The following is a 26,903-nucleotide window of genomic DNA, read 5'->3' on the forward strand; positions in this document are numbered from 1 at the left end:
CATTATAAACACAGACTGAATGTATATGGAGACAAAACAGAGTGAGGTCATAATCTGATGAATCTGCTCTTCACATCTGTGCTTCAGCTCCTCTTACTGTGTTTGACATGACACAACGATTGAGTCTCTCTCAGACCTGCAGACTTTTAATGAGAGTCTTTGTTTGGCTTCAATCTGCAGATGAAGGAGGAAGATGGTGTCACATTTAGGCTTCCATAATGTCCACAGTCTGTCACTGAGATCTGATCCAGAGTCAGAGTGAAGACACACATTTGGACTGTTTCCTGTTTTGAATCCAGAACATTTTGAATGAGTTCAGCTCAGTGAAGAGTTCCAGCTGGAAAGATGATCTCTGTTTGCTACCTGCTGTCAGGTACAACTGTTCACGTCCACACGCAGGAAAAACCTGCTGACTGTTACCAAACGGAGCAGAAATCTCATCACTGGACAATAATGATGAATGAACTCAGAGCTGCTGATATCACATCTGATTTCAGGCGAACTAAACACAGAAATGATTGGCTCATTTTAGCTTTCTGAGCCATTATCTGCTGGTGTGTCGCTAGTTGGCAGAAAATGATTTGTATTCCTGTTCAGGGCTTCAGTGTTTATGAGTCCAGATCCATGTGAGAGCAACTCAAAATGATGTTACCTGTCTGTGTCCAGCAGCAGCCTGTATTCACTTTGAATATTGTTATAACCTGACATGGATCAGTTTGTCTTTGATTGGTTTGTAAATGTCACTGTTTCCATTGGACCTGAGTGACGGTACAAAGACAGAGAGGGAGAGAAAGGAGAGAGAGGATGGAGACAGCAAAGAGAGAGCAAACACAAACAGGTGAGAGTGGACAGGTGACCAAGGTCAGCAACCAATCAGAGAGCTTCTGTTTGACCCACAGTCACTGATGATGACTGCACATAACCATCAGTGTGTTACTCTGATATCAAATATGGATCCTGCTCTTATAATAATGATCATCAGATGATATTATTGTGTTATTTTGTAGCTGAATACGATGTTTGTGTGATTATCAGTGAAAGAAGCTTTCAGGATGGAGGAGAGAGAGGACAGAGGGTGAAGTTAGAAACACTAAAAGGATTTTTCATGGATTTCATGGATGATTTGAGTGATTTCCAGCAGGACACTTAAACATGTCAGTGGACGTCCTAAAGAACATATTCACTGATATGAAACGTGTCATTGAACAGGATTAATATCAGTGGAAACATGGTGGAAACAGCTGTGACTGCATGGATGTGACACACTTCAAATCTGTTTTCCACTCTAGGATTTGGGATCCATGGAGCTGCTGCTGAGTCTGTACAATAAAGGAATGGTGTGGAAGGTTGCAGCGTACGGACACAAACACTTTGTGGTTGCAATCTGATTTTATTTTCAAAATTAAACTACTAACCTACACTGATCAATGATGTTAATGATCACATCTGGACTCACCGAGCCTTTCTGCAGTTCCTCACAGCTGGAATCAGTCTCTGTTGTCCCTGCTCTGATGTGTTGTACTTCTGCAGGTCCAACTCATCCAGAACCTCCTCTGACATCTGCAGCATGAAGGCCAGAGCTGAGCACTGGATCTGAGAGAGTTTCTTCTCTGATCTGTTCTCTGACTTCAGGAACTTTTGGATCTCCTGAAATAATGAGAGGTGGTTCATCTCCATCAGACAGTGGAAGATGTTGATGCTTCTGTCAGGAGAGATTTCATAACTGTTCATCTTCTTCAGGTTTTTGATGACTCTCTGGATGGTTCCTGGACTGATCTCTGTCTGACCCAGCAGACCTACTAAGAGTCTCTGGTTGGACTCCAGACAGAGGCCATGAAGGAAGCGAACAAACAGGTCCAGGTGGCAATTTTTACTCTGGAGGGATTTTCTCATGACTCTCTTCAGGAAAACATCAAGAAAAGAGTTGCCTGCATCATCATCGTCATCACTGTCATCGTCATCACTGTCATCATCATCACTGTCATCGTCATCACTGTCATCGTCATCACTGTCATCATTCCAGTCTTTCCCCAGGAAGTCCTCCACCACCCCAGTCTTCGTGTTGGTGAAACAGCGGAACATGTAGACAGCAGCCAGAAACTCCTGAATGCTCAGATGAACAAAGCAGTAGACTGGTTTCTGGAAGATCACACACTCTCTTTTGAAGATCTCTGTACAAACTCCTGAGTACACCGAGGCCTCTGTCACATCCAGACCACACTGCTCCAGGTCTTCTTGGTAGAACATGATGTTTCCTTTCTCCAGATGTTCAAACGCCAGCCTCCCCAGCTTCAGAAGAACTTCCCTGTCAGCCTCCGTCAGCTCCTGTTGACTCGTCTCATGTCCCTCACGGTACTTGTTCTTCTTCCTCTTTGTCTGAACCAGCAGGAAGTGTGAGTACATGTCAGTCAGAGTCTTGGGCAGCTCTCCTCTCTGCTCTGTAGTCAACATGTGCTCCAGAACTGTAGCAGTGATCCAGCAGAAGACTGGGATACTACACATGATGTGGAGGCTCCTGGATGTCTTCATGTGGGAGATGATTCTGCTGGACAGCTCTTCATCACTGAATCTCCTCCTGAAGTACTGCTCCTTCTGGGCGTCAGTGAAGCCTCGTACTTCTGTTAGCCTGTCAACACATGTAGGAGGGATCTGATTGGCTGCTGCAGGTCGGGAAGTTATCCAGACCAGAGCGAAGGGAAGCAGATTCCCCAGGATGAGGTTTGTCAGCAGCTGGCTGACTGATGACTTCTGTGTGACATCAGACAGCAGCTTCCTGTTGGTGAAATCCAATGAAAGTCTGCTTTCATCCAGGCCGTCAAAGATGAACAAAAGCTGAGAGACAGCCAGCTTCTCTGCTGTGACCTTCTGTAATGTTGGATGGAAAACATGGAGCAGCTCCAGAAGACTGTACTGCTCATCTCTGATCAGGTTCAGCTCCCTGAATGAAAGCAGAACCACCACACTGACATGTTGGTTCTCCAAGCCCTCTGCCCAGTCCAGAGTGAACTTCTGCACTGAGAAGGTTTTTCCAACACCAGCCACGCCGTTGGTCAGAACCACTCTGATGGGTCTCTGTTGGTCAGGTAAGGCTTTAAAGATGTCCTGGCACCTGATTGGAGCGTCATGGAGGGCGTCCATCTTGGAAGCTGTCTCCAGCTGCCTCACCTCATGTTGGGTATGAACCTCTTCACTCTGTCCCTCTGTGATGTAGAGCTCAGTGTAGATCCTGTTGAGGAGGGTTCTACTTCCTGTTTCATCACTTCCTTCAGTCACACGTTCACATCTCCTCCTCAGACTGATCTTATGTTCATCTAAAACCTCCTGCAGACCAACATCTGCTGAAGGAAAGAAAAACAATGAGACTAAAGAGAAAGAAAACTCTTCAATGTCTGAACAACACAAGAAGTCCAGTTTTCAGAAATGAGTCCATCAGCAGACAGATGTTCAGTCTTACTTTGTACACAGCTGCTCTGACTGGCTGTCTGCAGTCCAGCTCTGCTTCTGGATCTTTCTCCACACTGTGCAGAAGCTCTGATGGTGACACAGAAAAGTGAAAGTGGAGATACTTCTGTACACCTTTGATTAGACTCATTATAAAAAGGAAGAAAAAGTTTGAACACAGTCATGTTTCCAGTTCACTGACTTACATTTATTCCATTGACACTCACTCTAACCTGAACCACAGCTACAACCCAACATTGTTGAGGCCTCATCTCCTCCTTTCCTGACTGTAGAGGTTAAATATGCAACAACCAACAAATAAAAAAATTTGGTTCATTTCAAAGAAATTCACACGGTGACCAAGTAAAGTAACTGTAGTAAAGGAGACAACATCCCGTTGATGGTGGGATTATTTGAAAGATTTACTTTAGTCACGTCACCAAATGCAGTTGAACCACCCGTGGATCCATGTTTGACCATTCTACCACTCTGAGCTCTGCTTTGTAATCATTTTATTATTATCATCATTCATTTATTGATTCTTTGGAGGGGGGCTATTTCCTAATGCCGCCCTAATAAGGTGATGTTCAAGGGGAAATATAACAGAAACTCTTTCAGTGTTATTCATGAATAAATTAACAGATAAACTGTGAAGAAGAAAAAAACTGAGATTTAAAGGAGAGAGTGAGAAACTTGATCATCCATCCTCATAATACATGTTTATCAGTATCTGCTGTGACCATACTGCAGTAATAACTACAAGTCTACATTTCTGTGACTGTTGATCAATCACAGCAGGAATCTGAGCTCATCTCTGCACACAGAGCAGCTTCAGCTCTGAGATAAACTGCTCGCTTCACGTCCTTCTCAGCTCACAGACACTCATCCTGATATTTTCCTTTAACATTTGATGGTATAATTCATCTGAGTTTACACTTTATCTACATAAATACAGAAAAACACACCCAAACACCAGAAACCATCAGTTTCACCATGTAGAATATATTGTTGTTTCCTTGCTGTTAATTCAGAGAAAAACTCTGATTTTGATTTTCTCTGTTCTCTTTGCCACAGCCCATCCTAGCAGCAGCTGAAGCAGCTGACTGTCACAACACTGAACAACACTTTAGGAGGAACGTCTTGATGCATTCTCAATCATCCAGGAAAGTAAATCTCCAAAAGTTTATTCTGTTCATCTGGACGTTGTGTAAATGTGGTTACATTAACCCAGCTGGACTTTTGTCAAAGCTGGAAAGGCACCTAAAGAAAGCTCCAGCCGATCCAGGTGAGAAGGACAATCGCTGCCCAAGAGAAAACCTGTAGTGATCCCGTATGTGTCAGGAGTATCGGAACAGTTGAGATGCATTTTTTCTAAACACCGGGTCTCTGTGGCTTTTAAACCCCAAAACACGCTGCACCAAAAACTGGTCCACCCCAAGGATCGGGTCCCCCGACACAAACAGAGTAGCATAGTGTACGCTGTTAAGTGCAGGAGGATTGCCAGGATTTATACATCGGGGAAACCAAACAACCTCACAGAAGAACAACACAGAAGAGCTACCTCGTCAGGCCAGGACTCTGCAGTCTATTTACACCTACAGGCCAGTGGACACTTTTTCAATGATGAGGATGTACACATCCTGGACAGGGAGGAACGCTGGTTTTAGGGCGGAGTCAAGGAGGCCATTTATGTGAAAAGGGAAAGACCCTCTCTGAATCGAGGAGGGGGCCTAAGGGTACATCTGTCACCATCTTACAATGCTGTGATTGCAGCCATTCCCCAACTCTCTGTGAATGGTACTCATGACCATTGATCAGTGGTTGTTGATCAATGGTCATGAGAATTTCCATAATTAAGATTAAGGAACTGACCTCCCAGCCCATTGTTCCTTCAGTGGGCTGGTTTCAGTCATTATGCAAATGTACTGTTTATAAGGTTGAAACCTGAAGTCAGCTGAGACTGAAGGATGAGAGACAAAACGTTTCTCCCACAAAACGCTACGTCCAGATGAACAGAATCAACCTTTGGAGAAACTTGAATCAGTATTTCAGCTTTAAGAAGGTATTTTAACACAAACATCAGTCCTTCTACTTAAGTATGTTTGACACTTTGTTTACGCCTAAATTAACTTTACTGTTAACGAGTTTTCATGTTTCTGTAATCCACCAGTGTGCTCATGCTTTTTTAAGTGAAAACATATTTTAATGATCAAATATAATTATTTTTGTTATTTGTGGATTTTAAATGTCCTTGACAGAGACAGATGATAATCATTATCCTGCACTGTGGTCTCAGGTTTGGTCGAGCTAGCACAAAGAATGGCTGGCTATGTTGAACTTCCTCCTGGGATCTACACTAAGAAGTGAGTCCAACATTAGCAGGTCTCTTTCCTTTATCTGGATTCACTTTAGCATTCACAGTCACGTGAAGCTTGTTATTAACTCGATAAGTCAACCCAGGGTTTCAGCTGAGCGTTCACATGAAACACATGGTGTTGGCAGCATCTGATCAATCATATTCATGGAGACGTGTATCAGCAACAGGGCAGCTGAGTTTGCAGAAGGAAGTCAAACTAAACCACAGGAACAATATGAGGAGATTACACACATAATAAAATTCTAGCAGTAACACAGCTGCTGCAGACAAATCAGTCGTGTGATCGTGTGTGAGAGGAGAAGGACTGTAAAGGAGTTTGCTATTAAAAGCTCTGTATGAATGTGGGAGCATTTGAAGGGCTTTAAAAAGGCCAATATAAAATAAAAGGCAGCAAAATTGCTGACTGTGACAGTCACCAGACTTATCAGACCTCTGTGATTAAGACCTGTAAGAACACCTATTTGTACTTGTTGGCATTATATCAAATACACACATATATTAAGCCTTTGTTTGAACTCTGGTTGAATTTGTTACTTTCAGACTGAAACATCACAGAGGCTGCAGCTGCAGATCTTTTTTTTCACCTGGAAATTTACTTTAAATGTTAGATGGAAAATGTATTGCTCAGTTTAACCAAAGTAAGAACAATAATCCATAAACCTTCACAAAGACAAACATCTCCCCAGAACATTGAGCTGCTGAAGTGTCACTGAAGGGAAAAACGATTTGTCCTCCTCCATCCAGCAACACCTGAAACACCTGAGTGGAAGCTCCTCCCTACACTGTGTTTGAAGCAAAGCACAAAGGAGACACCTGCTGGAGCAGCTGGAGTCCTACAGACACTCAGCCTCTTCACTACACAAACACCTCCTACAACATCCACTCTTTCCACTCTGACTGCTGTGTTTGTGGAAACACTCCAACACACACCGCTTCACATACCAACATAGAAATGTGTGTGAAAAAGAGCTGAGCTGATATTAAACATGAGGATTTATTCAGAAACACAGAGTCAGGAACAACATCTAGACACACATTACCTCTCAGCAGCAGAAGAACATCCTTTAAAGTCTATATAAAAATCCTTCGACACGTTGCTCTTTAAGGAAACACAGCTGGGTTCAGGTCCAGGAGATTCTGGCCTCTTATTGATCCTAAAAGAAAAACAATAAATATAACAGCTTCATGAGATAGGAAGGAAAAACTGGAAATATTAAATTAAAGACACGATGAACAATCTGAAACTCATAAAAATAATGTACTTACTCTTTGTCACATAACAGTCTTTTGTTAAAGTTTACAATAACACCCTTGCTTAGTCTTTGCTCTGTACTGCAGTACTTGCATTGGTTTCACTGGACAAGTCTGCATGTGAATCTACAACTGATCTGACATTGTGGCACAAACACCGTAAACAAACACTACGAGTAGTGCTGGGCGATATGACCCAAAATTCATATCTCGATATTTTTTAGCTGGATGGCGATATAAGATATATATCTCGATATTTTTTTTTTAAAGCCATAAAGTAAGAACAAAAAGAGAGTTCTTAGTCAAAGCTGTGTCCCAGATGTCACACGGGCACTTTTATTAACATACAGCATAGATGTAAATTAAAAAAACTACTCAAAAATAAATTATGAGCATTTATTAAATAATAATGCTCCATAAATAAAAGAAAACTATGTTGTTTTTGTGCATAACAAAAATCTCACAATTGTGCAGTCAAAATGTAAACTAACAGACGCTGAGCATAATAACATAGACAGATTTCACAGCTGCTCTGTTCCCAACTTCTACTGCTTGACTGACAGCCTGGAGTTTGAAATCTGCTTCAGGTGCTATTTATGGTCCTTATACACACAATACGGTAATATTACGTTGAAGCACAGTGCGTATTACTATGCGAGGCTCCTCGGTAGCTGTAATGCTCCGACAATCCATCAAGCGGTGCAGCACCGTAGCTTACCAAAGTCGTACTAATACATTTTTTGACAGATTGCTGAGCGCCGTGTACCACATAAAATCGGTTCGCGGTCATCAAGCACAACCAGAATTCATACATAAGGCGCGCTGTCAACTTTTGAGAAAATGAAAGGATTCTAGGCTGTGCAGTCCCTCTGGGCTGCATGGCGTTAGCGCGGTTAGCTCATTAGCGTGGTTAGCTAGTTAACGCGTTGACGCCGTCCAGCCCCATGCACGGGGCGATGCGGAGTAACTCGTTAACGGAGATTTGCCGTGTCCATCTTGTCGTTGCCTGCAGGTGAAGCGATGGGGGAGGAGGAGTTGTGTTCACTGAAGGAGAGAGGCGAGGTCGAGTAACGTTGCGTAGAGACAAAAGTGGATGAAAGAGAGGCAAACTTGCGGCTCCACAACTATAATTCTAACATAACATAGACTATATCGATATAAACGATGTTGTCACATCTTATATCTCGTATAAAAATATATCGATATTTTTAAAAAACTCGATATATCGCCCAGCCCTAACTACGAGCACCTTGTTTCATGTGCAGTGGCTTTCTTCTCATTCTGTTACTGAACACTGTATGAAAAGCCTCTCACTGCCAGCATCCTTCCAGCCCCACGACAACAAGACCAACTCACATCTTCACAACACCAAGAATTTTTCCCCTTTTCTTTGGAGAAACTGAGAAGCCAATAGGATTGTAGCTCAAACTTGCCCACAGTCCTGCTTCATCACTGCTCACTCCTACCTGTGTTGGTGCTGAGTGGACAGTCATAGCCTGCTGCTAGCATGAATGGTAAATGTACTGCTGTGGATGATCAGCAGAAAAAGATGTTGTCAGTTTGACTGTTTGCTGTATTTAAAGTGTTTTTCTCAGTTCATCTGTATTCAAAGTGCATTCGGGGCTTTAGCTGACAGCTCTTTGTGCTAACAAACTAAACTCTCTTAGTTTAAGCCAACAGACTTTACCAAACACAAAGCCTGCTGCTGCCTCCATGGGTTAGCTTGTGTGACTGGTGTTTACACCAATGAAATCTAAATCACACTAATGTGTCCTCCAAGGTGTTTGGTGGGAGCACTGAGTTAAACATAAGAGCTCTGGTAAAATAACAAACAGGGCTGTGAGAGCAACTGAAGTGATAGAAATACTGTTTAAAGATAAAAACACTTTGATGTTCTCTCGTCACCTAACAAAGTCCAAACCCTGTGAACTATTTTAGCTTTAATAATTGTGGATTCAGGTATCCTGAACCCATCTTTGGACATTTGTAATGAAATATTTTAAAACTCCATCAAAGACTCCTGATGTGGCTGTTTGGAGAAGGAAAAGAGGGACAAAGTGGAGCGTCGAGCTGAGGCTTCATTCACTGCAAACCTACAGTTATGTTTTCTTATTTCTGCTGTTTGCATGTTCACAGCTGAAATAAAGCTGCCTCTTTGACTTCATCCTGTTGTGTTTGGGTCCAATCCTGCCTGCCACACAGCGCTACAGGACAAAGTCTAATATTTTTATGTTTTTAATGAATCTTTGGTCATATTTATCCAGGAAAACACAAACATGTAAAGGAGTCATCACAGGTCTCTGACCTCGTTGGTCCAGGTTCATCACTAAAGTGTGGAGGGTGATGTATGGACCAGTCACTCCTTATAGACGAACAGCTGGATCCTGCAGACTGTGACCTCTGACCTCTGCAGACACAAACATGTTTTATTCAATGATCAATTCTCTGATAAAGTGATTGAAGCAGCTGTGATCACACAGACTGCAGATAATGCAGCTGTTTCCTGTCAGTAACAGTCCTCTTAGATTAGAGTTCAGCTTTTTACAGGAAAACAAATGTCCCTGAATGCAACAGTGAGACACAGTCTGCCTGTGTGGCTGTGATAGCTGCCGTTAGGAGCGCTCATGTGTTTGCAGTTAGACGAGGAGATGTTACCATCATGGACATGTTAACAAATCCTGCAGCATCACGTGGCACAAACACTTTGTGTTCCTGTCATCTGCAAGCAACAGGAAGTTCATTAATAAAGGCGGGATGGAGACGTGACTGTGATAGTTCTCCTTCATCCAGCTGTTACACACATCTGGGCTCACACGACGAGCCTTTGTCTAATACAGCAGCTGCTCTCTGAACACTTTTCTGAAGAGGAGCTGCACAAACCTTTGTTTGCTTTCTAGAGCAGAGTATCAAAGTCAAACTACCCACTGCTAGCAGCTGTTTCTATCATAGTTTAGGATCCAGATGTGTGAGGTCTAAATTTACACCTCTGATTAAAATACATAGTTAAAAACAGCCAATTGTGTCCAAATGTGTCTTAAAACCAGATAAACTGACAGTTACAGCTGAGCCTGTGTGTCCTTGGAGACACTGCTCTGCTACAGAGATGCATTTTAGAAACCAGGAAACATCAAATCACAAAAAAACAGGACACAGAGCTGGGTGGAGGTCCAGGTTTGAGTCTCTGATGGATCCTGAAAAAGTTATAAATCTTCAGTAAAATTCTCATCACATATCAGTTGATATTATTGGTGTTAGCTTACCTTTTCTCAGCTGACTGTCTTTGCTCAAATCTCTTAAGGACATCTTTGACTGAGTTACTTTCATAGGACGCACTTCTGGGTGGAGGTCCAGGCTGGTTCCTGTGAATAATGATGGAGCAGTGATGTGAGTGCTGAGCTGTGACATGGAGAAGAGTCATGGACAGTTAGAGATGGTCATCTCACCTCTGAGCTTTGGTCTGGCTCTCATGTTCCCCACACAGAGTGCTTTTAGAGGGAGGGACTCCCTCCTCTCTGTCCTCACACTGATCCATGCTGCTCAATTCACATCAGCTCACACACACTTTCTACCTTCACCTGCAGAGGAAACACAAATCATTCATGTGCACATCAACTGAGAGCTGCAGAGGTCGTGTCTGATGTGTTGGACTAACATCCATCTGAGACGCAGCTTTCATCAGTTCACTACAAAAAGTGTCACAGAGCCGAGTTCAGCCTCCAAATCCTCCATTACTGTAGTCCTACAAAGCAGCAGGTCAAACATGGCTGCAGAGAGCAGCTTTATGTCAGTAACAATGTCCAGGACCGAGCTGACTGCTTACAGAGTTCATACTCTAACTGCTAGCTGCTCTGCTAGCTAAGCTAACTCAGTAACAGTGACTCTGACAGCAGTTACTGTGGAACAGCGGCCGAGCTCAGGACACATTCAGTGTGTTTAGTCTGAGTCCTGGACTCTGATTCAATGGATTCAATCCAGCTCAGAGTTTCATGTGTTCATCAGAATAAAATACATGTACTAATATAACAGAAGTAATCCTCTGAATGCAGGACTGTAATGGAGGATAAATAAGGTTTTTACAGCCTGAAAGAAACATTCAGTTCATATATTTGTAGACAGTGAAGCAGTTTTTAATACTGCAGCTGTTTCCTTCACCTGTGTGTGTGTGAGCCACACCTTCATGTGCTGCTTTAGAAATATGTGGTCTGACTGCTCAGACTGAGTCTAGGAGGAAAGTTCACACGCTGGAGAAAGTTTTGTTTCTAACTTTGTCAGAGTTCGGCTCCAAAGACAAAGAAGACGGAGCTCACAGTCTGCAGATGGTCCTCAGTGTGTGTGTGAAGCCAAGAAAGCACACAGGAGTGTGTTTATGTCAGCAAATCAGTGTGTGTGAAGAGTCTGAGGGAGTGTGTGAATGAGACTAAACACTGAAACCAACAACTGTAAGTTAAACTTAAAAAAAAAGTGGAGATACTTCTGTCCACCTTTGATTAGACTCATTATAAAAAGGAAAAAAAAAGTTTGAACACAGTCATGTTTCCAGTTCACTGACTTACATTTATTCCATGGACACTCACTCTAACCTGAACCACAGCTACAACCCAACATTGTTGAGGCCTCATCTCCTCCTTTCCTGACTGTAGAGGTTAAATATGCAACAACCAACAAATAAAAGAATTTGGTTCATTTCAAAGAAATTCACACGGTGACCAAGTAAAGTAACCGTAGTAAAGGAGACAACATCCCGTTGATGGTGGGATTATTTGAAAGATTTGCTTTAGTCACGTCACCAAATGCAGTTGAACCACCCGTGGATCCATGTTTGACCATTCTACCACTCTGAGCTCTGCTTTTTAATCATTTTATTATTATCATCATTCATTTATTCATTCTTTGGAGGGGGGCTATTTCCTAATGCCGCCCTAATAAGGTGATGTTCAAGGGGAAATATAACAGAAATTCTTTCAGTGTTATTCATGAATAAATTAACAGATAAACTGTGAAGAAGAAAAAAACTGAGATTTAAAGGAGAGAGTGAGAAACTTGATCATCCATCCTCATAATACATGTTTATCAGTATCTGCTGTGACCACACTGCAGTAATAACTACAAGTCTACATTTCTGTGACTGTTGATCAATCACAGCAGGAATCTGAGCTCATCTCTGCACACAGAGCAGCTTCAGCTCTGGGATAAACTGCTCGCTTCACGTCCTTCTCAGCTCACAGACACTCATCCTGATATTTTCCTTTAACATTTGATGGTATCTGGAATAGTTGGCAGTAAAAAGGATGATTTTCTGTAAAATCATATTGATATGACCCGTGAATTATTCGTAGATGACCTTTAGATTCGTTTGATGGGTTAACTCAGAGAGCTGAAGATATCGTGGACATGCTGACCTCGCTCCGTGGTGTACAGGGCCGTTTACCCTCATGATTAATATTCACAATAAAAAAATGAGGCGAACATCATGAAGTCTGTATGTGTTTCGTAGTGTCGAACCACCTTTGTACAGTTAAACCTAACAGTTACTACATGACGGAAACACCAACGTTATCTCTTTTATGCGTTTATCAGGTCACGCTGATTATTGAACAAGAACCCAAACATCAGATGTTAATCGAATTTTTTTGCTCTCTCTCCTCCTTAAACATGTTTTTAATGTTAGTTATAATTCAGAATTGGCGACTGGAACACGTATGACACATACGAACATCAGGAGATAAAAACTCGATAAATATAACCTCAGTAAATGAAGTCAGTGTACAGCGGGGGTTATTACAGCTGTGTACCGGGGCCTGCGCTTTGTCGGTGGTAATAACAGCTCGACTGCTTGCGAGGCGAGCGGGTCTATCCCACGCTTTGCTGTGAGACTGGGCAGACATCTCCAAAATCATCGAAACACTTTTGCAAAGAAGCTGTATCTTGACAAACCGACCAGACAAACCGCTACATTCTTGGCTAAAAATTTTTAAAACGGTATTATGGTGAGACACAAACAGGTTTTTCAAAGTTCAGTTCTGTTAGTTTCCACATGGCAGTTGTTGGTGTGCAGTAACGCCTTCTAAAAACAATGGCCACCAGGCCAAAGCAATGGTTCTGACTCGATCAGCGTCAACCCCGCCCCCTGGGTTTGATGGGTGAGGTTGACAGATAAAATAAATTTATGGTGAGACCTGAAGGAATCAACTGTGCCAAAATGAATGAATTAAATACACCATTAAATAATTCTTTAAATGTCTTTCATAAATAATTCAAACGGCATTTGGTTTTATTTCCCCAAAGTAATTTTGGAGAAGCTGGGTGGCATTGAATTTCTTATAAAGTGCGACTTTGAAATTTCCAAATTAAATTATCCAATTTTCACAAACAGGTTCTCCAGTACTGGAAAATGATATACAAGCATATTTTTTCTCCACATACAAATTCGATTTGGAACAACAGATGTATACGATAAAAGAAAATCCATCTTTTAGAAGGATTGGATGGATCATGGAATTTGGACGGTTTTACACCTTTTAGACAATGATGGAAATGTGTTAACATATAACAAATTCATAGATAATTATGGCATATCATGTACTCAGAGTAAATTCATTAAAGTTGTGAAAGCCATTCCCCCTGCAATGATTCAGATGTCTTCCCCCGATTGAACAACAACAACAACATGCTGAGCTGTGACTCTTCTTCCCTCTAAAGTCCTGGTGTTAACACTCACCCTGCATCAGCTTCACCTGTTTTTAAATTGTTTTTACTTTTCAAACCGACGGATCATTTGAAGCCAACCATCCAAAAACTGCGTCACAGTTTCATAACGTCACCCTGAACTCCACTCACGGAGTTTCTGTCGCCATTGTAGTTTTTAAAAAGTCCCGTGATAAAGGCGGGTGTTTCTGTGAATCCGCACGCTCATTGGCTAATAGCTCGAGATTGACACATCGTTATCCAATGAGCGTGCGGGAACTTCCGACATAAAGTTGTTTCCTTTGAAAAACCAAAGTCTGATTATTTTTGCCTCCACTGACGGAGCCTGTTGTTCCCGCCACAGAGACACAGTAATGTCAGAGCGGTGTTAACACTCACCCTGCCTCAGCACAGCTCTCACTCTCCTCCTGCTCTCTCACACTAAACGGAGGCTCAGCTAAACTCACTTCCTCTCTACTTACAGGAAACCAGCGCTCAGAGGAGCCGACCGGCCTCACATTTCACCCACAGACACGAACAGCGTGGAATTATTTTATGTCATAAGAAGAAACATATTCATGTTAACACTCACCTGCCTCAGCTCCACCTTCCTCCACCTGCTGCTCTGAACGGAGGCTCAATACTTTCACTTTCACTAATGCTCCCTAAACACAGAGGATGCTGGGACTTGTAGTTTTTTCCTTCCGGTGCGGTCTTCCTCTTTGTTTGTTTGTGTTTGTGTTCAAGTTATTTCGATCATGTAAACATCAACAGAACACGTGAAGCCACACAGAGTTTGTATGTCGAGGTGGGTAGGAGGGTTTGAGGGTTTGGGGAGGGGTCAAAGGGAAGAGGTCTCTCAGTCTTGACAATCCACATTGATGGCATTGCATCTTTCAACGTGTTTGTGGGTCGATTTGGATGCTCCAGGTGTAAGAGCAGCCACTCAGCATCTACTGCAGATGTGTGTCACAAGTTCATCTAGTAGTAGGCTATGGCACTTGGCCACAGGTGGCAGCAGTGGACTGGCCTCCATGTGAGACTGCTCCAGCTGCTATGTGATAGTCCAGCTGCAAACTGAAGATCATATGCAAGTTTTGGAAATTAAACTGTACAATATAAAGCGCCTTGAGGCGACTGTTGTTGTGATTTGGTGCTATATAAATAAAATTGAATTGAAATTCAGAATATTCTTAACTTAGCTTTAAAACCAACCCAATCTAACTCTCCTCCACACTCAAAAACAAAGACAAACCAACTGACACATCTGAGTCCCTCACTTTCTTCAATCCACTCACTCTCACAAGCTCCACTTAGTCACACTGGCTCTATTTATTACTAATTACTATTGTCTCCCCAGAAACACTTCTGTTTTTTTTTTTCCTATTTGTGTTTATGTTTTTTGAATTTGTGTTTTCTTTTTTCCTATTTCAATTGTGTTTTTTGTGCTTTTGCAGCATTTTTTTTTATTGCTGGTGTTTTCTTAAGTTGCAGTCTGTTTGGCCTCTCCGGGCCACCGTAGATATAGGCCAAAAATAAATACATAACATCATTTCAATCACTTTAAAGGTTTATTTGCAAGACACAAAAACAGAAAAAATTAAAAGTTACAAATGTATTGTGCATGAAACAGGAATTCAAACGTCTAAATATTAAAACACTACAACTGCAGAAGAAACAAATAAAACCAACCACAATCAACATCAAAATATGATCATAGAAAAATAGAAGAAGAAGATGACAGCTCCAGCACCCCCCACGACCCTGAAAAGGAGATGTGGAAGCGAACGGATGGATGGAAAAATAGAAGAGACATATCATACAATTCATATACGTTCATGTGATATCTTTGGGTTCAAAAAACCCAATAACCTTGAATCCTTCTTTTAAATTACATTTAAATTTCAGCTGGTATCAAAGAAATTAATCAGAAATTAACCACAATTAATCTGCAGCTTCATCAATGTGATGCTGAGTTTCTGACTGAAATTCAGTCTGAACATGTCTGACTCTGTTAAACAGTCAGAGTGTTTCTCTAACAGCAGGAGCCTCTTTACACTCAGCTTCACACAGATGAGCTGAGGAATGATCAAGCAAACTTCTTCTTCTGTCATTTTTAACAGCAGCTTGCATCCAAAGATGTTGCACTACTGCCATCTCCTGGCTTTTACTCTTACTTCTCTTCCAGATCCTCAGATCCTCTTGATGACATCAGTATTTCTCAAAAATGAAAAACCACTCCTTTCACCTCATCATGACTTAACTGATTAACCACTTTTTCAAACGTAAGTTTCATTTCACCACCAGTTCCTACCCTCAACACTCTCCTTTGACTTCTATACTTCCTGCAACTAATAACCACATGTTCAACCGTCTCCATAGCATTACACCATCACATAACCCAGTCGGATGTTTCCCCATCATAAAAAGAGAACCATTCAGAAAGCAATGACCTGTTTGTATTCTCCTGCTGCCTATTTAACCCACTACTCCTCTTAACTTCTATTGTGTTTTGTACCCCATGTCTCCCTTTTGTTCCATTATCCCATGCCATTCTCCAGAAGTTCTTACTTTGTGTCCAAACTATTCTTTTCCCTCAGATTTCAACAATGGTATCTACACATCTATGTCTACTTTTTTAACAGCTGCTTTAGCCAACCTATCTGCTCTTTCATTACCCACAATACCTCGGTTGAGGGGGTCAGACCAGCACAGTCTCTTTCAGCACACATGGATATTTCATCAGTCTCATAGACACTGAGAACAATTTGTGTATGAGACTAAAGAAACAGTCCACACATAATTGAACAAAAGGCCTCTAAAGTTCTGTGGTTGACACATTTCCGCATGACTGTTTAATTACAGCAAAAACCATAATTATAATTATCTTGATTGATATTGTAATCTCAGTTTTCAACACAATTGTTCATTAACTTAAACAATATTACAAGATAAATATATATTCTTAGTGCTTATTTTCTGATTAGATAGTTTTATGTATTTTAATAAGAGAGGCCTTTATAAACCAAGCCCAGATGTGAGAAAGAACTAGGTCAGAGTGTGAACATAAAATAAGAGCTCGATTAGGCTGTAGAAACAGATGAAAATCCAGCAAAGTGAAGAGTGTGTGTGTGTGTGTCTGGCAGGAAGTGGAGCAGGAAGTCTGAATATAGCTTGTGAGCTTGTGAGAGACGTTTCAAAATGAAAACAGAGGAATTAGAGAATAAAAGTGCTAAGTAATAGTAATGAAAATGATATTAAATAAATGTCTTAGTGTGTTAATACAGGTGCCCGTGGACTTGCTCAACCTCCTGGAAGAATACAGCAGAAAAATGATAGATTAACAGAATTGGGATGAAAACAGGCTTTGGTTTAAAATTTCACAGCTTCACCTCTCATCCTGTCCTTATCCTAAGAAGAAGCTTAACGGACAGTTAATCTCCTGATGAAGAGAGAAGACAGACAGAAAAACACCGTGGACTTGAAGAATTAACAGCAGGCAAAAAGACAGTGCAACTGACCTAAAACACTGAAGGGTCCAGCAGCATGTATGTTGATGGAAACATGCGCTCTGAATTACAAGCTGGAAAGTGTACCAGTGACATGACTGTGTGAAACCACTGGATGGGACTGTCTGAGTTCATATTTGCCATGCTGGGAGTTAAGCGCCAAGAAAAGACTGAAAAGAGAATGAACAGAGAAGAAGAAACAGCTGATTTGGGCCTGTGTTTGATTTGGGAGGCCACACAGGAAGTTGAGAGAAGAGGGGACGAGGACCGGTGAGAGGTGAAGGCTGGACGTGTTAAAGTGACAGCATAGGAAAATTGGGTTGAACATTGAGGCTGAATTTGTGGGTTTAGAAACATCCAGAGCATCGCAACAGAAAGGTAAAGAAAAAAGAAAAGAGAGAGAGATAAAGAAATAAATAAACTAATAATACATAAATGAATAGAAAAATAGAAAACACACATGTAGAAATTGTCACATGTGAAATTATTTTTGGAGAGAATCAGAAGTGAGACAGTTTGAATCCACAGTTCAGCGCAAAGATGCAGGAATTAAATCTGATTATAAAAACACATCGAGGCAACGAAGACCAGCTTACACTCAATGTTAATATGAATACACAACATACACGCAATGAAGACATGCTTACATTCATGAATGTGAATACATGACATAAATGCTAAATGGTGTAGATTTAACACACTTAAAGGCTGAAGCTGAGGAATAACTCAGGAAGTTGCAGGACAATAGAGTGACTTTTGTCAAAAGGAAAAAGAGACTGGGAGGACCAACCAGTGATTAGAAGCTTAAAGCAGTTTTAAAATAGTGAATTAGAAGTGGTTTCCAGCTGATTGAGCAAAAGAAGTGACGACTGTAGAAATAAAAATAAAATAATAATAATTGAATTATGCGGCAATGTTTTGAATATGCATTTCTGTTGTCAGGGCAACTTCTCGAGATGTGACTCAATATGCAAATTAGTTGAATGAGTGGGGACAGAAAAAAAAGAAAAAAGAAAAAGTCAAGTTTCCTGTCTGAGACATGAGTGAAGTTTGCATTGAGAGAAATATATCTGTGACTGTGTGAGAAGAATTGTTTGGTAAAATATATGATAGCAGCCGCAGGACAATTAAATAAAGTCTGTGACTAAGTGCAGTCGTGCAGATTTGGAGAAGAAGTTTATAATTTAGTGATGACACATTGTTATAAAGTGTTTAGAAAGGGCTTAATGGGAATATTACTGTTGGGCAAACTGTGCAGCTTTTAACAAGATTTTCTGTGTATTTAGCAGGTGAAACTCTGTCAGTTGACTTCAGACTGTCAGGAAGCTGAAGAACCTGAGGCCAACCACTGAAATATGATGTGGGCAAAATGAACAGAGGGAGTGATTTTAAGTCTGATTTCAGACTATGTAAGTATTAGTTAAGCCAAGAGTCGGGCAAAAGCTTTATGGCCCGGAAAGTTCTAATTCCCACAACATATTGTTAGATTAGTAAGCAAAACGTTTCTGTGATGAAGATTTTTGGGGTTGTTGTTTTAGTGATGGGTTCATTCTGTCAGTTAGGTTTGGCTTGTTTTCTTATTTCAATAGAGGGAGTTTTACTAAACATGGACATGTCGAGGAGGGGCTCATTATTTTTGTAACAGTGCACTTAGAGAAAACTGTCAGGTGTCGCCCCCTTTGGTGATGATGTTTTGTGCTCTGATGAGCTAATAATCAGCTCTCTTTTTCTCCTTTTTTGTTCTAAGCAGGCCTGCAAGATTGAATTAACAGCGCTGTAAAACATTTTTGTGAGAGCAAATATAAGGTGAGCTTTTCCAGATTACAATGGGCTGAGGAAAAGGTCACCTGTGGGAACCTGAGAGTTCCTGTCTAAAAGGATTGCAGCGAGTCAATCCAGTCCAAGATCATAAAGAACTCTTTTTCTAAAAACCAAAGAAAAAACAAATAAATGAGCTCATATTGATGAGGGTGGAGAATCTGATCCTTTGTGCGTGAGGCTCCACTATCAGCAAGATCTAGTGTGAATGCGTGTGCATGATGTGTGTGACTGGACTGACCATGTGGACTAAAGTGTTGACTGACTTGACACTGAGACAAAGACTGGACCAACGTTAGGATGAGTAGATGTTGACAAACAATTCACGACGCCGGTAAGAAAAGGGTGGATGCTTTGCTTTGCTTTGCTTTTGGCAGGAGCAGGAGCACAAGAGAGAGAGGGAGACCGAAAGGTTCACATGAGAGTGTGGAGCTGCAGACTCGACCCTTGGGCGGATAATTTTGGGTTGCTGATGTTTGCTTTAAGAAAATGTTGTTTTATTGACTGGGTTTAGATGATGGTATCACATTATATTGTTGGGAAAATGCCAAATGCTAAAGGGGAGAAAATGTTTGATATTACTGATGTTACCATTAACCAAAGCAGGCCACTGTAGAAGTCAATGACATTTTATAGAAGGAAAATAGAACCAAAGCAAAATGTAGGAGTTATATAGGGGATTGGTGGACTTGTCACATTCCAAATCCAGTTATGGAATAACAAACACTGGTCCAACGGAAAGGGCATGTGATACGAGGTGGTGCTGGAGGAAAACGAGCAAAGTAAAGGAAGCAAACCTATTTTGGTTCGATTTGATAAAGTCAAATTAAAAGAAGTACCATGACACTCAGAGGATCAACGTGAAACTAAAACATACGCAGATTTTGTATGAAGCACATGACTGATAACTGTTCTGTTTTAAGTTTAGTTTCTTATAGCACAGAGTGGATCACAGTGAGGGAAGGACAGGGGGGGAAACTGAGTTTAAATGTGAAGTTGATGCTAATATACAGGTTTTGTTTCTAGGTCGTTCTGGGGATGCAGGCTCTGGGTTGAGCCAGGAGTTGAAAAGATCGAACATGATAATTAAACTGATTTTATTATTTAAACACAGGTTTGCAGGCCCGGAGCAAATATACTCGAGAGGAGAATCGCTGAGGTTTTCTGAGAAATGATATGATGAACCTTTTTCTTTTAATTTTCTAGTTGTGGTTTTGTTTGACACATGAAGATGTGTCAAAAGGGGGAGTTTTAGGTCTAATTTGAAATAATGGATTATATGATCAGTGTGTGACTTTTTGTGTGTTTGATCATTTAGCTACGGTAAAACTTAGGCATAAGTAATTGCTTTTATGCTTAAGCTTAACTGATTGAAAATGTTTGTTTTCTTTATGATTTCTTTTACTAGAATAAGCGCTTATAATCATTTTTCATACACACATTGCAATTGCACTGATAGGAGTTGCAACTCAGTCATGTGAAGGTCATAAGCTTCGTTCAGCGTGACTGTCTGGATTGAAATATGGTAGGAAAAGGACTTAGAGTGCTTAGAGGTGAATGCAAACACGCTGACACACAGAAATAATAATTAGGCTAATCCTTTTGATTAGAGAGTCCCGAATGTGATATTTTGAACCAACTTTGAATAATCAAGAGAAGAATTGATGAACATATTAGATTATTGAGGCGTAGCAGAGAGAGGTGTTTTCCTTTTCTGTCCTTTACAGGAGAAGATTCCAGAACCACAGCAAAACCACGAAGGGGTTGGTGAGAATCCAGGAACCAAGAGGAGGGGCACCCAAAAGAAGCACAGAGCTCAGAGAAACCTCTCAGAAAATGTGTTGTTTAGATTGAAAAGAACATTAAAAGCTTGTTAGACAGAGGTTATAATGTGAGCACAAAGTAATGAAGGGTAATGGGAGGATTAGCTTTAGTCATAGTTTGTATGATTTTTATGTCAATTGCCCAAACACAGTGTTCAGACCGGATATGCTCCACCCGTTAAAGGGGGCGAAGGGACAAATGAAGTGAACTGTAAGTGTGTGCTTAGAAACCAGGAGTAAATGTTTAAAAGAGGAAACGGGTTAACTGTGTAGAGATCGTTTCCATAGACTGACAAAAGTAATGTTGGACCTTTTTACCAGGACAAAGTTAATTATATCTGTTTTTAGTTCACAGTAGTTATTGAGGGAGTCAGTTAATTAGGTTAACTCATAAAACGAGTTCAAAAGGGGGAGACTGTTACAAAATAAATATATATTCTTAGTGCTTATTTTAAGATTATATTGTTTTTTGTACTTTGTAATAAAGTCTGTGAGAGAGGTCAGAGGGTGACAGGTCGCCTAGCAACAGAGGCTTTAGTAAGGGGAGGTTAAGAAACAGGAAGTTTAGTGCAGAGCTGCAGAGGCATATTAATAAAATACAGGAAACCAGACAGAAAAAGCAGAACTAAGTAACACACACACACATTAGTCAGAGCAGAATGAGTTGTTTTGATGGAAACTGTGTGTGTCTGTGTGTGACCTATAGCAGAACTATGTATACCCATTCTGGCTTCTAATGCTTTCAGACCTGAGCGTGTGTTAGTGGGTACAGGTCTCCGTTTCCGGAAATGTACAATAAAGATCATTTTTTGAACTTGACCACTCTGAGTCGGAAGTCTTTCTCTGTCGCCAAAAGAATTCAAAAGAACAGAATTTAATAGTCACATAGCATCGATTTGTCACATGGCATCGGTATGTTAGGTTTTGGGATGAGAACGTGTTGGATGGTTACCTGTCTTGGTCTGGTGGAGGTCTCTTCCCATAAGAAGACTGATGACTTTTTCATTAACACTGAAGTGTTTCTTTCTTCTCTCTCCCCTCAGATGACTTCACACTATAACCAAGGACACCTCATAGGGGATCATCTGATTGTGGCTTCTCTAATAATCTTTCTAATAGTAATATTGTTCACTGTTATGTTACAGAGTGAAGTGAGATTAGTGCTGTAAAACTTCCATAACACTGAACAGATGCCACCACAGATATGTTGAAATCTCAGTCAAAACAAGTAAAAACAAATGAAATCCATGAATCAGAAATGCTGATTGTTGAACAGATAATTCAGTCTGTACATGAGGAGGATCCACTTTAGACTAAACTACATACAGAAACACAGGAACCAGGGCACAGTGTAAATCCAGGACCTCTGTGTGCAACAGCTGACCTGTATGAACACAAAACATTGATTGAAGTCCACATTGATGCTTTCTGTCTGTTTAACTTTTACATTTGAAGTAACACATTTTACTTCAAACACACAGATCAGGTAGAAAACTGTGGATTAGAAAACAAATTCATCAAGAAGGTCCTGAAGCAAGAAGTTCATCATTGCATAGAGTAAGAAAAAGGACATGAATCATCCCACGGGTATGTGCAGTCGTTATATTATCATCACCTAAATCATGTCTGCATACTGTGTGTGTGTGTGTGTGTGTGTGTGTGTGTGTGTGTTGCTTTTTTAAATCTTCTACTTAGAGTTCAAATTTGGATAGTGATAAAAACATTGCACTGCTTCATTTAATATTTAATTGAACACATCTGTGGTTGAACTTGAATCTTAAATGTTTTTCAAAGATGTGGTTCTGATATGAAGGAACAGAAAGTCAATTGTTGCCATGGATACAGTGAGACAGACGCCTCAGACCCTTATTTTTTATTTCTTTGACTTTTTATTTTATTGATTCATTTCTTTATTTTTACATTTTAAAAAGTGTATTTGTCTGAATGAACTAATCCCCATTTCCCATGCTTTGTATCACTGGTCATACTGGGAACAGCCATAGAAAATGTTTGTAAAGAAGAAATCTTAAACATGAGCAGATTCTCAGGCGATTTCTGTTTCCTAACCATTGTTTCAGTGCACACGTCCCATCACTACATGTGTGTTAAAGATTTCTTTGGGATCAAAATAATCCACTGACAGTTATCAGTACAAACAGAATGCAAAAATCAAAAGTTCATATTTCAGAGTTACTAAAACAGAGATCTGAGGAAAACTGGTTCTTCACACGACTTTTCATGTGTGAACAGTAGAGGTGGTTTCATTTTCAAATGTAGGTATTGCAGTGAGGATTGCAGGGAGACATTTGCTGAATAGCTGGCAGCTCTGCTCCTGTAGACTGCCTCTGAATGTGTGTGTGGTAATAAAGTCACTTTAATTAAATGTCACCTGTCAGGGAAAACTTTGTGTTAACTGAAGAAAGTTCACTTCTCTTTCATTGCAGCTCCACTCTTATTTTTGATGCACTCATTTGTTTAATAAATGATTTCAATGATTTTGCCACACCTCTGCATTGTCAGGTTGGAGCATGTGTGCTTTTGAATAAATGCTGATATGATTACGCTTGATTGGGGAAAGATTTCCACAGGTGGTGTTGTTGGTCTTCTTCTTCCAGTTTTCTTGTTGCTGCCTCTCTCCTCGCCTCAGTTGCTGCAGCTGTATCATGTATGTTGTTATGTTACATACAAAGAGGAACAGGAATTTGTGACATTAAAGAGTAAAGATTCTTCTAATTGTTTTCCATCTCATCTCCTACTGCTTTAGTCTGCGTGGACAATATATGAGTAAATCATTACCAAGCCAGATTATATTTGGAATATTTCAAACAGAGTACATTACAGTGAAATCTGCTTTCAATGTGACATTTACTTTGATCCTTTAATCCGTTTATTCATTAATGTTTAATTCTCTCACAGCTGCTTTATTCCCATGAAGGGCGATGGACACTAAGATAACTACAGAATACTTTATAAGTGAACCTGATGCTTTAATAAGGATTTGGATTATTTGCATTTAAATTAAAAAGATTTATTGACAGACATCAATTAAATAAGTAAACTTGTACCTCAGTAATATAGTTCTGCCACTTATCTGCTCAAATGACTGGAAATCTGATATCCAGTCACCAGCACAGCTTACTCACTTACAGTCACTTACTTCACTGTTTTTGCTCCTGAGCAAATCAGTTTGTTTTAGATTAAAGTTTTTTCATAACTGCATAATTTTACTGAAGTTTAATGTCTCAGCGGAGCACATGTGGAACTGAACCATTCACTTGTATTAATTATCTGATGTTTATATGTGTTACACTTTTTTAATCTTTAATTTTAAACTGAAACTAACATTTAAAAACATTTGGTACAATGTGGAAAGAGGAAGAGTATTTCCACCAGGAGCAGAAACATCTGACTCAACATGACGATGCTGTTGGTGGATACTGAAGAGCTCAGCCTGTCAAGACAGGATTAGGTTATCGTTTTTAAAAATGTTTATTCAATTATATTCTGAGGCCAGTTATCTGGTATCATTTTTGGAAGTCTATTAAAATAAAAATAAAATCAGATGTGTGGTCTTTTGGTTGTTTTTGTTTTGTTCAATAAGCAGATGTTGGTGTTTCAGCAATGCAGTAACTTAAGTTTAAAAGGCTTGTTAGAAACTATGAAACACATCATACAGACTTGTGGACATTAGAAGACAACTAATAATCATCATGAATAAGACTAAAGGCAGGAAGGTGTCCTTTATAACTAATAATATTAATAGTGGTTGGCACCTCCACATTTATATCATAGTCTGTCTGCAGCTGAGACAATACAAACTCAAACTGTGGGGAGAAGATTATATCACTTCAGTTTAAATTGACCTGGAGGCGCCACATTTTCACAGACTTCTTTATTTATAGCATTTTTTACGTGCTGTATAGATTATACAGTTAGGTCCATAAATATCTGGACAGAGAGAACTTAATTTCTAATTTTGGTTCTGTACATACACTAAAATCAATTTGAAATGAAACAACTCAGATGTGTTTGAAGTGCAGACTTTCAGCTTTAACTCAGGGGGTTGAACAAAGAGATTGCAGAAAAATGTGAGGAACTAAAGCATGTTTAACACAATCCCTTCATTTCAGGGGAAATGTAGAGGAAAAATGAGAAAAATTAAATAACTTAATTAAATTAATTAAATAATAAGATTCTCAGCTGATAACCAGCTTCATGCGACCGCTTATCCTGGTCCCAGTGTTAGGGTCAGTGAATCCAGTTAACAGAAAGATATCCTGGATATACTTGACTGACTTTTTAGACTCAACATTAATAATTATAATAAAAATTATAGTCTAACATCCAGAAATCTGTACGATGTGTTTCATTATGTCTAACAAGCCTTGTACAGTTAAAGCTAACAGTTACTACATGACTGAAACACCAACATTATCTCTTTTATTAAAACATGCATATTAGGGCTGCGTATCGTCACTCATTTCTAGAATCGATTCAATTTGATTCAATTTGAATCGGGGAAATTTTGCCTCAGACAGTCAGAAATATTATAATTCAGGTTATGCATCAGTACATTTCTATATTTTTATATCTATAAAAAGAAATCTGACACTTGCGAGACTTTATCAAAGGTGTGAGCATCACAGCAGATGCCTTTGTGTCAAAGTAGCTGAGGATAAAACAGAAAAACATGAAGGTTTTCCTGGCCTGGGATTTTATACAAATATTCTGCAGTACATCAAAAACAAAAGAAAACCATCAATGAACATATGAACATTACCTGATGCTGCTGACGTGAAGCAAAGCAAAGTTACAGAGGTTTTATTACAGACACAGCTGAGCATTTTGCAATTTTGCATCATTTTAAAAAGTTTAAATTTGTTCAGTATTGAACGGCAGAAATGAGACTTTGTTTTCAGAAGTAAGTAAAAGGAAAAAAACAGCGTCCGACAGGCTGTAAGAACGGTAGACTTGTGCATAACAAGCAAGCGAATAATGCAGAAAACAGATTTTTAGATGGTAAACTGTTCTTGAAGTACAGAGAGAGAGAGAGAGAGAGAGAGAGAGCTGTGCATGAAGTGTGATTTTATCGTGGTGGCAGCAAAACAATCAGAGTGAATTCATGACGATGTTTATGTGAAGCTTAGTTTGGATCTTCTTTTGCTGCTGGTTTACTCAATATTGTTTGGAGAGAGATCAAACCTGCAGCTTTAGAATCAGCACAAAAAGGGTGTAAACACAAAGCACAGACCCGCCGAAACATCAGAATCAGCGAGCTGTCGGCTTTCAGCTCGTGTCCGTGCAGTCAGGTGAGAAAGTCACATCTCACTGATTCTGATGCGTCGGCGGCTCCGCGCTTTGTGTTTACGTCTTTGTGCAGAATCCGTGTTCCTGCTCTCATTGACTGTTTTAGCTGTTTGGTGGTTGTTGAAATTTTGGAGGTTTAACCTGAGATTCTGGCGTTTTGGCCAAATCTGGTAATTCTTTGTTTTTACATTCATCAGGTCCCAATCAGCCCAAATATCAAAGAGAAATTAAAAATGAATGCCACGGAGGAGTTCGGGTCTTAGGAGGTTAAAGATTATGCCACTAAATTCTTGTCTAGAAGATATTAAAGTGTATTTGGTGACACACAAAAAAGGGTAAAGTTTAAGTATAGTTTGGGTCCACACATGTCCAAACCCTGGTGTGTAGGCCTACTTAGTTTTGAGAAATTGTCATGGGACCGGGGTCTGGGTGACCCAGGGCCAGTAAGAAGTTATGGACATGTGTGTTTTTGGTGCTGCTGTCTCCTGTTTCCATGTTTGTGTATCTAGGTGTGTGTGTGTGTGGGTGTGTCAGCCAGGAGCCTGGCCAAACCTGCAGAGGAGAATTACTCACACCTGCAGCTGATCAAGCCTCGTCAGAGGAGCTACTTAGGAGTGTGGTGGAGCTCTCTCCGATGCTGGATCATTGTGTAACTTCACGTTAGTCTCTTGGCGAGTTAGTTAAGGTTAGTCT

The 26,903-nt window shown here is 40.2% G+C and overlaps 2 protein-coding genes across 2 annotated transcripts in view; both read right to left on the reverse strand.

The window, feature by feature from the left end:
• Window positions 1–26,903, reverse strand: part of LOC148105817 (protein NLRC3-like) — a 261,895-nt gene that overhangs the window by 44,488 nt on the left and 190,504 nt on the right. The gene's annotated exons all lie outside the window — the stretch shown is intronic.
• On the reverse strand, window positions 1,453–10,638 carry LOC148105819 (protein NLRC3-like). Its single transcript, XM_087830761.1, has 6 exons — window positions 10,521–10,638; window positions 7,085–7,158; window positions 6,859–6,972; window positions 3,455–3,531; window positions 1,995–3,338; window positions 1,453–1,928 (listed from the first exon to the last, which is right to left on the reverse strand). Exons 1-6 carry the CDS (start codon window positions 10,599–10,601, stop codon window positions 1,453–1,455), a joined length of 2,166 nt encoding a protein of 721 aa, XP_087686887.1. The 5' UTR covers window positions 10,602–10,638.

The sequence above is a fragment of the Neolamprologus brichardi genome, chromosome 3 (assembly GCF_056152115.1).
Source record: "Neolamprologus brichardi isolate AB-2024 chromosome 3, ASM5615211v1, whole genome shotgun sequence".
Classification (NCBI taxonomy): domain Eukaryota; kingdom Metazoa; phylum Chordata; class Actinopteri; order Cichliformes; family Cichlidae; genus Neolamprologus; species Neolamprologus brichardi.